General features: G+C 27.0%; 2 protein-coding genes across 2 annotated transcripts; one reads left to right on the forward strand and one right to left on the reverse strand.

Moving 5' to 3' along the window:
• Positions 1-5,833: 5,833 nt before the first annotated feature.
• LOC122504316 (suppressor of Mek1-like) lies at positions 5,834-10,109 on the forward strand. Its single transcript, XM_043615374.1, has 3 exons — positions 5,834-5,965; positions 8,761-9,014; positions 9,261-10,109. The coding sequence occupies exons 2-3, from the start codon at positions 8,772-8,774 to the stop codon at positions 10,107-10,109; spliced, it is 1,092 nt and encodes a 363-aa protein (XP_043471309.1). The 5' UTR covers positions 5,834-5,965; positions 8,761-8,771.
• Positions 10,110-13,562: 3,453 nt separating this feature from the next.
• Positions 13,563-14,432, reverse strand: LOC122504317. Its single transcript, XM_043615375.1, has one exon. It carries the CDS (start codon positions 14,430-14,432, stop codon positions 13,563-13,565), a length of 870 nt encoding a protein of 289 aa, XP_043471310.1.
• Between the last annotated feature and the right edge of the window lie 210 nt (positions 14,433-14,642).

The following is a 14,642-nucleotide window of genomic DNA, read 5'->3' on the forward strand; positions in this document are numbered from 1 at the left end:
ATAAGCTTGATTGTACAGTATTAAACAAATGTAGAGTGAAATTACCAAACGAAAAAGATAATATTTTGAAATTCAAAAATTTTAAATTTAAAGAAAAAGTTCCATTCGTTGTCTATGCCGATACTGAAAGCATTTTAGAACCAATTAAAGATAATAAAATGGTTTCTTCTGCTTATCAAAAACATGTGCCACATAGTGTCGCATTTTACCTAAAATGTGAGTTCGATGATTCTCTTTCAACCTTTGAACTATATAGAGGAAAAGACTGCATTTTATGGTTCATGAATAAATTAAATGATATCGCAAATCTAGTTGACTCTTATTTAAAGAAAATCGTTCCAATGGAACCTTTAACTTATAACGAGGAATTAGAATTTCAAACTACTGAAAATTGTTATATTTGCGAGAAACCATTTAAATATAATGATATTAGATGTAGAGATCACAATCATTTAACAGGAAAATACAGGGGAGCTGCCCACTAGGAATGCAATATAAATTATAAAAATTCTCATATGATACCAGTCATTTTTCATAATTTATCAGGTTATGATTCTCATTTTTTTATAAAAGAATTATGCACGAGTTTCGAAGGATCTGTTAAGCTTTTGCCCATAAATAAAGAAAAATATATATCGTTTACTAAATACGTAGATGGAAAAAATGTGTGTCTTAGATTTTTAGATTCTTTTAGATTTATGCCTAGTAGTTTGGATAAATTAACAAATTTTCTTTAAAATGACAAAAAGAAAATAACAGCAAAATATTGCAAAAATATTAATGAATTTAATCTATTAACAAGAAAAGGCGTTTTCCCATATGAGTATATTAATAATTGGGAAAAATTACAAGAAAATCAATTGCCTCGTAAAGAAGAATTTTATTCCAAATTGAATGATTCGCAAATTTCAGAAGACGACTATACTCACGCTTGTCATGTTTGGACCACATTTAATTTAAAAAGTTTAGGAGATTATTCGGATTTATATTTGAAAACAGATGTTTTACTTTTAGCAGATATATTTGAAAATTTTCGAGAAACTTGTATTTCAGCTTACAATCTAGATGCTTTACATTATTATACTGCACCTGGGCTTGCATTTGATGCAATGCTAAAATTAACAAAAGTGGAATTGGAATTGTTGACTGATATAGATATGGTGCTTTTTTTGGAGAAAGGTATTAGAGGCGGTGTCTCTCAATGCTCAAATCGGTATGCAAAAGCAAACAACAGATTTATGGGGTCAGATTTTAACGAAAATATTGAAGAATCCTACATAATGTATTTTGATATTAATAATTTATACGGTACAGGAATGTGTGAATTTTTACCTATTTCCGATTTTCAATGGGAAAAAAATATATTGGACTTTGATGTTTTTAAAATTGAGGATGATTCTCCTTATGGTTATATTTTAGAAGTGGATTTAGAATATCCTACAGAATTGCATGATTTGCACAAAGATTTGCCCTTATGCCCGGAACATTTTGTACCTCCAGGTAGTAAATTACCAAAACTTATAACTAATTTATTTTCGAAGGAAAAATATATAATTCATTACAAAAATCTGAAATATTACCTACAATTAGGAATGAAATTAAAAAATGTTCATAGAATTTTAAAGTTTAAACAATCACAATGGTTAAAACAGTATATTGATTTAAATACGGATTTCAGAAAACACTCTACTAATGCATTTGAAAAAAATTTTATAAATTAATGAATAACTCGGTTTTCGGAAAAACTATGGAAAATGTAAGAAAACATAAGGATGTTAGAATAGTGACAAAATGGGAAGGTAGATTTGGAGCAAAAGCTCTTATCAGTAAACCAAATTTTCATAGCTGTAATATATTTGATAAAAATTTAGTTATTATAGAACTTAATAAATTACAAGTTGAAATTAATAAACCTATTTATGTTGGATTCACTATTTTAGACATATCTAAATTATATCTTTACGATTTTCACTACAATTATGTTAAAAGAACATTTGGTGAAAAATCGAAATTACTTTATACGGACACAGATAGTTTAATTTACCATTTTCATGTTCCAAATTTTTATGATTTTATTAAAAGAGATATACGACTTTTTGACACGTCTGATTACCCACAAAATAACATCTATGGTATTCCATTAGCAAATAAAAAAATTTTAGGGCTAATGAAGGATGAATGCAATGGAAAAATTATTACTGAATTTGTAGGATTGCGTTCAAAATTGTATACCTACAAAATTTTTGGTGATAAAAATGAAAAGAAAAAAGCGAAAGGAGTAAAGGGTTCAACATTAAAAAAAATTACAATTCGTGATTATAAAAAAGCACTTTTCAATTTCAAAAACTTGATGAAATCACAGCATTTCATAATAAGTAAAAAGCATGAATTATATTCCATAAAACAAAAGAAAAAAGTTCTGAGTTGGCATGATGATAAAAGAGTGCTTTTACCCAAAAGTACAAATACTGTACCTTGGGGTTTTCAAAAAATTAATAATTAAATTAAATCAAAGGTGAAAATTACATAATCATATTCATAAAGAAAGAAACACCCATCTTACTCCCCCAGAGGGAGAACCTTATCGCACTCTACCTTCTTCTTTCAATCCATATACTTATCTCTGTCTCAAATATTCTAAACAAAGGCAGGGTATAAAAAGGAGCTTGATTAAGAAGGAGCTTCATTAAAGAAGTGACAATCAAATAATAAAATATATATATGAATATATATTTTAAATAGAGTGAAACAAGTGACCCATAAATAATTAAAAAAAATTTAATAGTGAATTTTAATAACGATTGTTATTTATTTTCATAAATTGTGAAACAATTAAAAAAAAAATTTTATTAACAATTTTTAAAAATTTAATCGCGATTAAATAAAGTGTGTGTGTTTCTTCAACAACATCTCTTATAATTGTAAGTGTTTTTAATTAATTTCAAGCAATATTCAAAAAAAAAATTTTTAATTTATTTGAAATTTAATTTTTCAAAAATTTTAATTAGTAATAATAATAATTAATTAAATTAATTATTTGTAGTCAATATTCAATTATTTAAATTTTCTTTTAATTAATTAATTATAAGCAATAAATAAACAATATTTCATTTATTAAACATTTAATTCTTTTAGAAATAAATTAAAATATTTTTTTTAATTAATTATACGTAATATTTTAAATATATTTCACTTATGTAAAATATAATTTAAATTTTTTAAAATTTTAATGTTTGAATTCAATTTTCTTTTAGGTGTTTAGATTAAATTTTTAAAATTTTAAATTGTTTGAATTCAATTTTCTTTTATTTTGCTTTAATCAAATTTAATTTTTTTAATTTTTATTTTCCATTAATCAAACTTAATTTCTTTAATTTAAAATTTTAATTTTTTTAAATGTACCTTAATTAAAAAAAAGTTTTTAATTTAATTTTTAAAAATTTTAAATGTTTAAATTTAATTTTTCATTTATTTTGGCTTTATTAAATTTAATTTTTTTTAATTTAATTTGAAAAAAATTTGTTAATTGCAAATTCTCAAATTCGAATTTTTAAATTTTTTATTTAAAATTTTTTATTTTTCATTCATTTTTAATTTTTAATTTTAATTTAAAAATTTAAAAATTTTCTTTAATTTTAAATAATTGATTTTTAATTCTCTTTTATTTTGCTTTAATCAAATTTTAATTTTGTTACTTTCTTATTTAAAATTTTTTAAATTTAATTTAATAAAATTATTTTTGATTTAAATTTTTTTTTTTTTTTTAATTTAATTAAAAAAAATTGTATTTTTGATTTAAAATTTTTTTAATTTAATCTAAAAAAAATTATTTTTGATTTAAAATTTTTTTTAATTTAATTTAAAAAAAAATTTTTTTGATTTAAAAATTTTTTTAATTTACTCTTTAAAATTAAAAAAGTTTTTAATTTAATTTAAAAAATTTTTAAGTTTAAATTTAATTTTCATTTATTTTGCTTTTATCAAATTAAATTTTTTAAAATTTAATTTAAAAATTTATGTGAATTCCAAATTTTTAAATTCGATTTTTTTAAAATTTTTTTATTTAAAATTTTTTATTTTGCATTCATATTTAATTTTTTTATTTTAATTAAAAATTTTTTTAATTTAAAAAATTTTTTTAAATTTAAAATATTTTATTTTTTTTATTTTTTTATTTTGATTTAATCGAATTTTAATACTTTTTAATTTCTCATTAAAAAATTTTTTAAATTTAATTTTAAAAAAATTATTTTTGATTAAAAAAATCAAACACATCGTACTACAGCCCCTGGCTGTAGTACGAGTAACACGTGTTTTTGTTCTTGCTCTCGGTTTTCTGTAATATTACTTGGTTTTTTACTTGATTTTTGTGACTTTTCTCGAACTATAGTATTATGGTGGAAATTTGACATTATTTTTGGTTGTGTTTGTTTATGTTTTGATACTTTTTAAACTTTTATTTTGACTTTACAATATCTCGTGGTAACATAACCTATCTTTTGTGACTTTATTCACTCGCTTTAAAATTATGGCTCCTAAAGTGTGTTTTGGATGCAAGAATAATGTTGCTAAGGCTGTTTTTTGTGAAATTTGCGAAACGCCTTATCATCCTGGATGTACGGGTCCATACAAATTAGACAATGGTGCATTTGCAAAGTGTTGTAGACCTCGTAACAATTCCCCTCTTGGAAATTCACTAAGTGTGCCGTCTTCCTCTGGTATAACTACTGGTGTTGATGCATCTGACGTAAAGGCAATCATAGAAACAGCTATAGCAGGACTAAGTGCAACCTTCTCCAATGATATTTCCAAAGTGAATGATTCAGTTACTTCTCTTTCAAATAAGATGGATAATATCTCGGACAAAATGGACGAGGCTGTTTCGCGTATTGTTGACGTTGAGAAGAGAATTCAGGATACGGAAGATAAGGTCATTGATTTGGAAGGTATTGTTTTGAATAATAAGGCTAAGTTGGATGCATTTCAAGATAGTAATCCCCTTGCATGTAATGTCATTTCTGAAATTGAGGATAGAGTTTCACGTAAAAAAAATTTAATTTTATTTGGCATACCTGAAACTATAAAAAATTCTGAACCTCAGCTTGATATAACAGTAAATCTCTCGAAAAATATTAAGCAATTCTTATCTACATTTGTATCAGCTGATTTGATAACCGATTTAAAGGTGACACGTCTCGGAATTGCCGTGAAGAATGCTCAACAACACAAACCAAGGCCATTGCGAATTGTCTGTCCTTCTCTGGAGACAGCGAGTCTGATTCACCGAGAATTCATGAAGTCGAAAGTAGACACAACAATGATGCCGAAACTGATAGGTATTTCACTAACATTCGACAAGACTGCAATGCAACGAAGAGAGTTATCGGAGGTGAAAAACGAATTGGAGAATCGTCGTCAAAATGGAGAGACGAACTTGAAACTCAAGTACCGTCATGGAACACCGTACATCGGCACAAGTCCGAGGAACAAGCCCGAGAACAAACAAGATTAAGTTTTGATTATGTGGCCCCCTCTTCGAATACATTTAGTACCCCCTTTCACACTTCTGCTCAGTTTCACTCTATCAATGGTTTATCTATCTATTATCAGAACGTCAGGGGCGTCAGGACAAAACTTGATACCCTGCGCATTTCAATATCACTTTCATCATACGATATAATAATTTTATCGGAAACTTGGTTGAACAGTGATTATAACACAAGTGAATTAGGTTTTGTAGGATTTGATGTTTACCGTTGTGATAGAAGTGTACATACAAGTGACAATGCTAGAGGTGGGGGTGTATTAATTGCTGTCAAATCTAACTTAAGAAACTCTCAATTATTTTCTCATATAAATTCAATTGAACATTTATTTGTTAAAGTTAATTTTAATAGGGAACATTATTGTATTGGTGCATATTATATTCCTCCTAATGCAACTATTCAAATGTATGAAACTACATGTGAGTCATTGGAGTGTGTACTTGAAAAATTTCCATCCACAAAAGTGTGTATCTTTGGTGATTTTAATATGCCCTATGCTGTTTGGAATTCTGATAGCAATCTTGGCCCTTTTTGCAATTTTAAAGCAGGATCTCTCAATTCACATAAATTAATAACAAGTATTGTATCTGACACACTTGATTTCTTGAATTTACCACAAATTAATTCTTTTTTAAATAATTATGGATCTTTACTTGATCTTATTTTTTGCAATTTTAATGAATATTCGTTGCATTTAGTTCAGGATGAAATTTTGTTAGAAGTTGATAAACATCACCCTCCTTTATTGTTTGTTATTGAAGACAATATAGAAACGTCACCAGACTTGACATTAGGACCGATTACTGATAAATTTGATTTTAGAAATGCAGATTATGCTGCAATAATGTATTTTTTGGATAATGTTGATTGGAGCGTTCTTTTTTGTAATTGTGATATTGATAATGCCGTTGAAATGTTTTATGACTATGTTTATACTTCTATAGAATTTTTCGTTCCTTTAAAAACAATATATAATTCTACCTTCCCTCCTTGGTATACTTCGGAATTAAAAAATCTAATAAATAATAAAAAACTTGCACATTTGAAATATAAACATAGTGGTCTTTCCACTGACTACGAATCTTTTTCTAATCTACGATCACAATGTAAAACTTTATCAAAAAAATGTTATAATGATTATATTTGTTCGACCGAACTTGAAATTGTAAAAAATCCCAAAAATTTTTGGAAATTTGTTAATTCTAGACGTAAAACATTTTCAAATATCCCAAGTTTTATGCATTTGAGAGATACATATGTTGAAAGTACTAGTGACGTCGCGAATTTGTTTGCTTCCTTTTTTAACTCGGTATTTACAACTCCTGACACAAACAGTTTTCATTGTCCCACTTGTGACCTTGATAAACTTGATCTTAGTAATTTTTCCGTAAATCAAGAGACTATACATTCTCGTCTCAAAAATTTAAATACTAATAAGGGTGCAGGTCATGATGGATTACCTCCACTTTTTATTAAGACATGTTGCTCGTCTTTTGTTTTTCCACTTTACTTACTTTTCAACAAATCAATTTCTTCGGGGACTTTTCCTTCTTTTTGGAAAAAAGGAATTATAGTCCCAATTCATAAATCGGGGGATCTAAGCGATATTGCTAACTACCGTCCTATAACAATACTAAGTGTATTTGCTAAAGTATTTGAAGGTATTATTGCGGATACTCTTTATTCTACAGTTTCAAATGTAATTATAGACGAGCAACATGGTTTTACGAAGTGCAGGTCTGTTGACACTAATCTTAGTCTTTTTTCTGACTTCATTTTGCTTAATATGGAGAGTGGCCATCAAATAGACGCAGTATATACTGATTTTTCGAAAGCCTTTGATAAGGTCGATCATAGAATACTTATTGCAAAGCTCAGGAACCTTGGTATTTATGGTAACTTTCTGTCCCTGATTGACTCATATTTACAAAATAGACCTCTTTTAGTACGTGTCAAAACTATTTTTTCTGACTGTTTCACCGCTACATCGGGGGTACCCCAAGGCTCTCTTCTTGGTCCTTTACTTTTTATTATATTTATTAATGACGTACGATTAGTATTTAAGTATTGCAAGTTTCTTTTGTATGCTGATGACTTAAAATTATTTAAGGTGATCAATAATCATGATAATTTTCTTGCCTTGCAGCATGACCTGAATGGTCTCGCAGAGTGGTGTCTACTTAATAAATTACCTCTAAATGTTTCTAAATGTTTCGTTATATCATTCTCGAGATTAAAATTGGTCATTCACCATGATTATGTTATTGATGATAAGCATTTGACAAGAAAGGACCAGATCTCTGACCTTGGGTTAACCCTAAGTACAAATTTCTCGTTTAATGACCATGTAACTAGTATTGTAAACAAATCAATAAGAATACTTGGTTTTATCACGAGGAGCACTTTTGATTTTTATAACTAACGTGCAATGAAATGTCTTTATTTCTCTTTAGTAATGCAAATAATCTTGAATTTGTCCGTAATATGGCATCCGCAGTATGATTATTTAATAACGAGAATCGAGAGAATACAAAATAGGTTCCTTCGCTTTATGGCTTTTAAATTAAAGATACCATTTGATCGCTTTAGTCACGATTATTCTCAACTAAGGCGACTCTTAAATATACCTACTCTAACATCTAGATTTTTATATAATGATATGATATTTTTATACAAAGTGATCAATCAGAAATACAAGTGTCCTGCTCTCTTATTAAAAATTAACTTTCATGTGCCTACTAGGAGATTGCGTAATTATTTACCCTTTTATGAACAACATCACCGCTGTAATTATGCTGCTAATTCGGTTTTCTCAAGAATTAGTGTGGAGGCAAACAATTATTCCGATTGCATTGATTTTTTCAACTCAAATGAGAACAGATTTATCAGCGAACTTAAAAACACGATTTTTTCATTTGACTAAATTTCATTTACTTCGGCCAATCTTATGATTTCTTTCTTTTGTAATTTTCTTTAGATTATAAGATCACTTTTGTTAAGGACTTTTTTGTCCGTCCAAACTTTAAATAAATAAATAAATAAAAAAATTTTTAAATTTACTGTTTAAAATTTTTTTTTAAAAGTAATTTGTTTCATTTATTCTTTAATAAAATTAAATGTTGTATTCCTTCAAAATTTTTTAAAAATTAAATTTTTTTAAAAATAATCAATTAAAATTAACAACTTTAATTAAAATTTTTAAATTAATTTATAGGATAAAAAAACATGTCATACACGAGGCATTTCATCAGAATTGAGGCTCCATCAGAATGGCTATATGCATGCTCAAATGGATCCACTTTTAAGCAGCTGTGCATCGTCTCAATTGCGATGCGAGCCAAAGATTTGGCAAGAAGAGTTTTAAGCTCGCGAGGAAAGACAACTATTTCCTTTAATAACATCAAAGGGGAGGCCAGTCAAAATCAGTATGGATTTGTTATTAAGAGGATTTTGCAAACAAATGAAGTAGTAAGTAGGCTGTAAATAATAAATAAATAAATAAGAGAATTTTAATAAATATAGTTAATTATTGTAACATTAATATAATATAATAAATTAAAAATAAATTAAATCAAAATTGTTATTTAATTAATTAAATTAAGTTGTTTAATTGCTATTAAAAAATAAATTAAATATTTTTAAATAAAAAAAAGTTATTAAATAATAGAAAAAAAGTAATCATTTTTTAAGAAACTAATTAATTTTTTTTTTTAGAATTGTACGTATGCTGCATTTGACATTGCTGTGGATGTTCCATCGGAATGGCTATCGGAAAATGTGGACGTCCATAAGCTGAGAAACATTTTAATAGTGGCCATCGCAGTGACTAACTATAACTGCTTCTATGACAAGACGGATGATGAAAGGGCATATCTACGATTTATGAATGTAGTTGTTGAAGTTTGCAAAATCAACAACTCAACATTTCGTTTAGAAAGGAAACCTGATTTGCATATCCCGCGCTACTTCATCTATCCCAATTTTGATTGCGGTTTACAGGACCTGGATTGTGATGAATTGGAGATTACAATTGAAGAGTGCTTTTCCAGGCATGAAAATCAAGGAGAAAATAATGCTAATAGAACCAGAGAAGAAGAAGAAGACTTGTGTGACTGCTGTAAGAAGGGAATCAAAGCTAGAGAAAGAAGTGAAGGGGACATGGACTCGGACGTAGGAGAAGACGAGGTGGACGAAGAAAAGGAGGGGAACACTGACGAGACAGAGACAGAGACAACGATGGACATAGAAGAAGAAGACGAGGTAGATGAAAAGGAGGGGAACACCGACAAGACGGAGGCAGCTGTGGACGACAAAGAAGAGGAGAGTCACAGAGACGAGATGGAAGGAGAAAAGGCGAACACCGACGAGAAAGAGGCACTCTCCGATGACGAGAAAGAGGCACTGTCCGATGACAATGATAATGATGAAGATGAACCTATGGACGTAGAGGGCAAAGAAGAAAATGAAATTAATGAACAAAATGCAGATGTAGGAGAGGAACAAGAAGAAGAAGAAGAAGAAGAAGAAGAAGAAGGAAAGGAAAAAAAACAAAAAACCGAATAAGTGGTTCATTAAAAATGATATTTCCACAATGTTTTTTATTATATTAACCTTTTTTTTCAAAATATGTTAATCTTATAATAATAATCTACCTATGCTTATATATTACAAAAAAATTTATAATTATAAAATAAATATGTATCAATAAAAGTTTATTACTGGAAAAATTTTTTTTAAATAATTGCTGTTAAAAAAATATTAATTTTTAACTAAATTTGTAAAATTATTATAAATAGGGGATAGTAGGCTACATTGAACCAGCGTCAACAGTGAACCACTTCAATTTTCTGAGAAATGACTGAGTGAAATTTTTTCTTATTTAATATATAAGTTAGTTTTACTGAAACAAACTATGTCCAAAAATTTCGGGCACGTAGGTTTATTATTTACAAAGAAAAACTAAAAAAACTGTTTTTCACCTACAAAACAAAAAATTTGGTGGAATTATAATGACGTTTTTTTATTGAAATAGGAAGTTTTAAAAATTAGTAAACTTGCGATTTATTTCGCTTATGGTGTCAACTTCAATATTCCGATGTGATAAAGAACTTTAAATCTTACACAAATTTATTATAAACAATTTTTGTTGTGAATGTCATGTGAATACAGTGAGTGCGGCATCATTGAACCACCCGAAAAAGCAAAGAATTTTCAATTTTAAGAGTTGTAAAATTGTCTGCTCTACTAATTAGTAAGAAAAATACTGGAAGACATGCTTTCATCACAATTGTGAACGAGATAAACTCAAACTGTCACTTTACCTACCTAACCTGACATTAAAATACATTAATCTCCTATATTAACAAGTAATAACAATTAAATAACAATTTTCTATTTTTTTGAGTGGAAAATAAGATTTTTTACAATGTGTAAGTGGAAATATTATTTTTGAAGTAAATTGTAGTGTTTTATTAGAGGTGGTTCAATGTAGACACACATCCTTCAAAATAAGAAAAGTGTGACTTGTTAGAAAAAAATTAAATTTAATTATTTAATCATAATAATTTGTGTTTGTAACGTGTGTATTAACTAAAGGAGTACTTCAGCTTAATTTTGATACAAAAACCTGATCAAAATTAGTAAAATTTAATTAGTTCTTGGACTTTATAAAATACCCGGTTCAATGTAGCCTACCCTCCCCTAACTTTATTTTTCAAAAAGAATATTGATAATTTAAAAAAAATATTTATGAAAAAATTGAGTTAAAATAAATTAATTTTTTTAATTAAATTAAATTATTTATAAAATATATTTTTCTGAAAAAAATAATGGAATGGTAAAAAAATTAAGACAACTAGTTAAAGAAAAATTCTTTTATTGTTTATAATATTCGTTTCAAAAAATTACAGAATGAATTTTTAAAATAGAGTATTTATACTAATCGTATGACTTATGAGTATACGGAACTGACCGCCGACAAATTCTTCACAAGGCCAAGTGATTTGATACATCAGTAAGTGATAAAATTCTTTCTCTTATTTCTTTCACATGTGATTTATTTTACATATTCTACTAATTTCAATTTTAACAATTATTTTTTTCAATACTTTATTATAATTTAAAAAAATAGTTGAATTTTAATTTTTTTAATCTTTAAGAATTATTAAAATTCAACTATTAGGGTAACTGCACCAATTGCCGAGGGTGCACCAATTGTCGAGGATCATAATTTTCTTTTTTAGATAAATAGTATAATATATAATATTTAAGAACAAAAAAAATTTCTAAATAATCTTTGTATTTTCAACTGTATATTTATATATTCAAATTTCGTAGCGATTCTACTAAAATAATTATTTAATTAATATTATAATTCACTGCTGTGAAATTTACTCAAATCTCCATTTTCTTAATACTTCAGGTTGATTAAAACAGATTTTTAGAAATGCAAATTAAACGTATTTATAATGACTTTTTGTGTACAAAATTATTATTATAATTTTGTACAAGAACTAAATTAATTTTGTATGCATGTTTTTTTGTTAAAAAAAAATATTTAATATTTTTTAAAAGCAAATCATCGGTATTTGGTTCCTTTTTTTTTGACAGTTCCATTTTTCGAGGTAATGACTCGAAAATTGGTGTAGTCACTTTTTTCGCTGATGCACCATTTATCGATGGTTAAGTGTTTATTTACTAAACGTCAAACATAAATGCCAAACATTTATAGGTACAGAGAAAAAGAAAAAAAATGCTCTAAAAATTTACAACCAACAGAAAATAATCAACCAAAAAAACGAGGAAGACCGAAAAAAAATTAATAAAAAAATGCATTATTTAAAACTAAAAAATTTTGTACTATAGTTTAATTATAATTAACCATTATATTCACAGTTCGTAATAAAAGTTTATTTTATTCGTTTACAAATTTAATGTGACTTAAATTAATTTATTTTTTCAATTAATGTCTGATTAATAAAATTGATTAAATTTAATTAACTTATTTATAAAAGTTTAAAAAACAGTTAAATAATTTTCTGTCCTGTATCATCTCCTATAAAAATGTTTTATATCGATATTATAAATTATCCAATTATAGTTAAATAAATAATTTGTTTTCTGGTAATGTTCTATAATATTTTTATCGAAAAAATAAATATCTACTCGATTTTCAAATATCTGTACAGGTTAATTGTTAGGTTATATTGGGTTATATGTTTAAAAATGTCATACCCTCGACAATTGGAACAGACCCTCGAGAAATTAGCACAAGACCATCGACAAATGGTGCTTTTGCTCGATTGACTTTTAAATATATTTTTTGCTTAACAATTTAGTTTATATTAAAAAAATAAATATGAATATTAAACATTATTAGATCCTTCGTTTAAATATACAAAAATCAAATTTTAAAGTGCATTTACTTCCGAGAAAAAAAATGTCAAAGTCACATGTTGCCTAAAACCCTCGACAATTGGTACAGTTACCCTATTTACAAAAATAAAAAATTATAAATTACTTAAAAAAAAAATTTTTTTTAATTTACAAAGCTTGATTTACTTTTCACATTGGATACATAAATAAATGGTTAAATTCTTTTTCTCATTTCTTTAACTATATTCAAATATGATATTATAATTATTATTTAATTAATTTTTGTTTAAAAAAATTATACAATCTTTCTTACAATACCACTTAATGGTTTATATTCAACTATGCGGTCATGCAAAATTAGACAATATGCTGAAGTGATAGGGGGAAAATTTTCTCTTGATTCAAATTCTAAACGGATATCAACAGGACCACTTTTTAGTGCTTCATTTTGTTTTGAGCAATCTATTACAATTAAAGGAGCATATTGCAAAAATTCTTTTTTCGTCAAAAGCGGTTGAGATTCTTTTCCATAATAAACATCTTGAAAATTAGTGTACATTTCATACAAAGTAGAATATTGATTTCTATTAATATTAAGGTTCATATTACTATATGGATAACTTTGCGAATTTAAAAATAGCTTTACATCAGAAATGTTACAATGGTCAAAATGACTGGAATTTTGCGTAGTATTATTTTTCCTGTTTGAAACCCTAATATAATAAATCTAGGTTTCTCTAATTGCGTTGAAGTTTTTACGCTCCAAATATGTTTTTGCGTTAATGGTAATAAAGGATACTCATATAATTCCCATGTTCGAAAACTAATTGAAATCGACGGATCCTTTTCTATATACTTTAATAATTTAAATTTTCGAGCATCTGATAATTTTAAATACGGTAACAGCCATTCGACTTTTTCAATGACAATTTTATATTCTTCAATAGGTGCAGTTTGACGAACTACATTTGAATCTATTCTTGATCTTGTAAAAATGAGCTCATGTTTAGCGTTTACAACAATTTTTTTATAATCTTCAGCAAAGCCGAAAATCATATTTAACGGAATACAAACATCGAAATAGCCTTGTGCATTAGTCAATGTTGCATCATTAGTAAAGTCTAACCAACCAACATTTTCAAGAAATTTGCTTTGAGTAGCATCAAAAGAAACGTAATTTTTCATTAAGCTTGTAAGAGCTACATTTTTATTTTTATCAATTTCTACACCATTGAGTTCGTATTTTGCTTCTTCAAATAAATGGCAAACGCCATTAGAAACCAGAGATGTGTGTGTTACAGGCGTTCCATCAGTTTTCAACAGTTTTCCACTGATATGAATGGAACTTTTGCTCGGAAGTAGACAATGATCTTGATTCTGTACAGCGATTCGAATTTCGTCACTATTATTGTACGTTGATGAGGTGTATGGCTGCTGAGTGTGCACTTCATAATGTGCAATTGACTCATCAAAAATAATTGGTTGTTCAATATTTAACAGTTCCTCGTCCATGGCAAAATATAATAGTTCTATACACAAATACACAGACACAAGAACAAAATATTTTAAATCTTTTTAACCTCTTCTTCTTCTTTTTACAATTTTCAGGCCTAATTTTTTCAGGAGTTTTAAATTTTGAGGTGTTAATCTTTTGACAGTTTGTCGTTGACTGATTTGTTTGTGACATGGTGTTTGTATTTTATAACCAAAACCAATCTTGTT

The sequence above is a fragment of the Leptopilina heterotoma genome, unplaced genomic scaffold (genome assembly GCF_015476425.1).
Source record: "Leptopilina heterotoma isolate Lh14 unplaced genomic scaffold, ASM1547642v1 Lhet_288, whole genome shotgun sequence".
Classification (NCBI taxonomy): domain Eukaryota; kingdom Metazoa; phylum Arthropoda; class Insecta; order Hymenoptera; family Figitidae; genus Leptopilina; species Leptopilina heterotoma.

Coding starts and splice junctions, on each gene's coding strand:
- LOC122504316 (XM_043615374.1), top strand. CDS start 8,772: ATGTCATACACGAGGCATTTCATCAGAATTGAGGCTCCATCAGAATGG. Junction 9,015..9,260: donor TTTTGCAAACAAATGAAGTA/GTAAGTAGGCTG, acceptor TTTTTTTTTTAG/AATTGTACGTATGCTGCATT.
- LOC122504317 (XM_043615375.1), bottom strand. CDS start 14,432: ATGGACGAGGAACTGTTAAATATTGAACAACCAATTATTTTTGATGAG.